The 3,386-nt window shown below is 57.7% G+C and overlaps 1 protein-coding gene across 1 annotated transcript in view; it reads left to right on the plus strand.

Annotated features, from left to right (window-relative positions):
• Window positions 1–662: 662 nt before the first annotated feature.
• Window positions 663–3,386, plus strand: part of SNED1 (sushi, nidogen and EGF like domains 1) — a gene marked incomplete at both ends in the record, with an annotated part of 14,049 nt that continues 11,325 nt past the window's right edge. Inside the window, 3 exons of the mRNA XM_029085921.1 lie at window positions 663–950; window positions 1,516–1,656; window positions 2,336–2,498. Of these exons, the coding sequence (XP_028941754.1) occupies window positions 663–950; window positions 1,516–1,656; window positions 2,336–2,498 (592 nt within the window). The remainder of the gene's footprint in view (window positions 951–1,515; window positions 1,657–2,335; window positions 2,499–3,386) is intronic.

Genomic DNA, 3,386 nt, shown 5'->3' on the forward strand with positions numbered 1-3,386 from the left:
TGTAATATCTCACCCCGGGTGTCTGGCATTCCCCGCTTTAATGCAAGCAGCCTGCCAAGGCACAGCCAGCACCGGCGGCTTTGCATGGGGTGGTGGCACTTGGTCACCTGGGGGCCATAAGCCCATTAGCTGGACCGCTCATTAACTTGCTCAGAGCGCTGCACATACCGGCAGATGAATTGTTGCCTGGCAAGGCTTCCCCCATCCTGTGCCAGTTGCCACCTGTCCTGGGCACGACCCCCTGCCAGGAGGGTGACCAAAATGCCCAGCCCGAGACCCCAGCCCCATAAGAAAGCTGGGAGCAAGTGAAACAGCCCCTCGTCCCCTCCAAGAGTATTGGCGCGAGCTGGCCAAGTGCACTGGACGCTGTTTGTTTAAAGAACCGGGGCTGCCACAGTTTTCTCAGCTGTTCCCCTTTCCTCTGGCCTGGCCGCGGCGGAGAACAGGGCTGGGTTTGTTCGGGCTGCTGCCTCCTTGCAGCCGCGCTCCAGCGAGCAAGCGGCCGGAGCACGTCTCCACTTCCAAGGGCAGGAAGGGGAAGTGCTCCAATATTTGTGGAAAGAGGGGGAATGAAAAAAAAAAGTGAAATGGAAAGCGCCTCTAAAACATGGATTCCATGGATTCAACTGTGGCCGCCCGTTTCTTTCCCTCCCTCTCTGCAGGTGAACAACAATGGGATCATCTCATTCCTGAAGGAAGTCTCCCAGTTCACACCAGTGGCCTTCCCCATCTCCAAGGACCGGCGCGTAGTGGCTGCTTTCTGGGCGGACGTGGATAACCGGCGGGCAGGCGATGTGTATTACCGGGAGAGCACTGAGCAGTCCATCTTGGAGAGAGCAAGCAGGGACATTGCACAGTATTTCCCCGAGTTCCCCGGCTTTTCCGCACAGTGGGTCTTCATTGCCACCTGGTACCGAGTGACCTTCTTCGGGGGCAATTCATTTTCGCCAGTGAGTAGCCGGGGCAAAGCAGCTGTTAGTTTAGGGGTCGAGTTTTTTTCAAAGGAGCATCCCAATGGAGCTCTGCTGCCTGCGGCACGGAGCCGTCAGCAGGGCTAAGCTGACCCCAGCAGCTCCGTCACAGTGCTTTGCAGTGACAGAGCAGTGCTGGGCTGGCAAAACCAAACCCTCCTCTTTGTGCTGCTGCAAATCACCGGCATCCCCTTCTTGGGCAGCGTTTGCCCACCTGCGTTAGGCTGCCTGCAGCTGTGCTGAGGAGCAAGTCACAGATGGGGTTTGGTGCCTTTCTTCCAGAGGCCAAATAACCACATTTCTCTCCGTTTTTCCTGTTCCCCAAGCTGTTCTGCTGGCTGGGGTGCTGGATGTGGGGATCACAACACCTTAGGGTTAAAAATAATTAAACCCAACTGCCTTTTCTAGTATAGGAGGACTGGGGCTCACAGAAACAGCCCTTTGCTAAATGCTTTTTCCATCATTTTATTTTCTGTCCAGTCTTTGACTGGCTCACTTGTCCTGTTCCTACCCGCTCACTGCTTTCTTCCCCTCTGTGCTGCAGGTAAACACTTTCCAGATCGTTCTCATCACGGATGGCAAGCTCTCCTTCACCATCTTCAACTATGAGTCTATCACCTGGACCACGGGTATGCACGCCAGCAGTGGGGGGGACTTTGCTGGGCTCGGCGGCATCGCGGCACAGGTAAGTGGCGAATGCAGCCCCCAGGGCGCCCAGGTAGTCCGTCCGCCCTGTGGTTTGGGTTGGGTTTTTTGGAGGTGGAAAGCCTCCCCCTACCTTTTTTTTTTTTTTTTTTTTTTTAAAGTTCTTAAATATGCATGTGTGCTCTGGCTCCCAAAACCAAGCCTATACAGGGGGCTTTGTTATCCCAAAACCGCAAGTCTTTGCCTTGGCTGCTTCCTTATAGTCCCTTTCCTTCCTAACCTCAGCTTTTAAGAGCAGCTGCCGCAGCCAGTACAGCTTTCCCTTGTATTTTTATTTCATCCTTGTGCACGTTGTTGTGTTTAAAGGGAAAAAAAGCCAACACCCACACCCACAAAAACCCCAGAACCTGTTCGGATGTGTGAATTTACCGGCAGTTGATCCGTGCTTGGCTCCCTGCCTGCCAGCCTGCAGCAGGCAGGATGCTGCAGGTGGAGAGGAAGTGGATGGGTTTCGAATCCCGGGGGAGGGACTGAGTGGGCAGGGCAGCTGCGTCATGCCGGCTATTGTCCTGGTGTGGGGACAGGGCTGAGCGCTGGCCGGTGGTGTGTGGAAGGGTACAGTCGGTCCTAGTGACCGGAGAGAGACAAGCCCTCATGCTCCAGCTGCCTTCCCCCACACGCTAGTGATGTCTCTTTACCCTCTGCCCTTGTCCTCCCAGGCAGGTTTTAACGCTGGTGATGGAAAGCGCTACTTCAACATCCCCGGATCCCGCACTGATGACATCGCTGACGTGGAGATGACGACAAATGTGGGTATCCCCGGGCGCTGGGTGTTCAGAATCGATGATGCCCAGGTGCAAGTGGGGGGCTGCAGCAATACAAGTAAGAGGACAGCAGTTAGGTTTCTTTAACTCCCAACCCAACCCCACACGGTTCTCCAGCCCCGTCTTTCCCTGCCTCAACGCCCCCCTCCACGGGGTGGAGGAGACAGCTTGAAGGGCTTGGGGAGGGAGGGAAGGCAGCCCTGGAGGGACCTGCCTCAGTGCCTGCTATGGTGGCCCGGGGCTGGGAAGGGGCTGGGAGAGCAAATGGGGAGGGGAGGAAGGCTTTTGAGATTAAAAGGGCCTGTGGGGAGTGATGAGGGAGGCTGGGGAGGAGGTGAGGATGCACAGGCGGGACCCTCGGGGGATGTACAGGTGCCAGCCTCTCCTGCGGGGCTGAGCCCTGGAGGGACCTGCCTCAGTGCCTGCTATGGTGGCCCGGGGCTGGGAAGGGGCTGGGAGAGCAAATGGGGAGGGGAGGAAGGCTTTTGAGATTAAAAGGGCCTGTGGGGAGTGATGAGGGAGGCTGGGGAGGAGGTGAGGATGCACAGGCGGGACCCTCGGGGGATGTACAGGTGCCAGCCTCTCCTGCGGGGCTGGGGTGCCAAGGCTGGGCCACGCTCCCCACCCCGGGGGTCCTGACGTCCCCTGCTGAGCCACTGGCCTCCTGTTCCTTGTCCCCACTTCCCCTGAGCCGTGTTTTCCCACCCGTGATCTGCGTGTCTCGCGTTACTGTGGTGGGTTTGCTGGACATGGGCTCTCCCATCCCCCTTCCCCTCTGTCCTGGGTGATAAGTGATGGTACATCATGTCCCCCCCAGCCGGCGGGGCTGACCCCATGCAGCCTCTTGCCCTTGCAGAGGAGAAATAAATCTGCCCCCTTGTCCCAGGGGAGCCCAGGAGGAGCAGACTCTGTCCTGCCAGGGGGCAGACAGCCCCTATGGGCTCCC

This window comes from Antrostomus carolinensis, unplaced genomic scaffold (assembly GCF_000700745.2).
Source record: "Antrostomus carolinensis isolate BGI_N321 unplaced genomic scaffold, ASM70074v2 scaffold30057, whole genome shotgun sequence".
Lineage (NCBI taxonomy): Eukaryota > Metazoa > Chordata > Aves > Caprimulgiformes > Caprimulgidae > Antrostomus > Antrostomus carolinensis.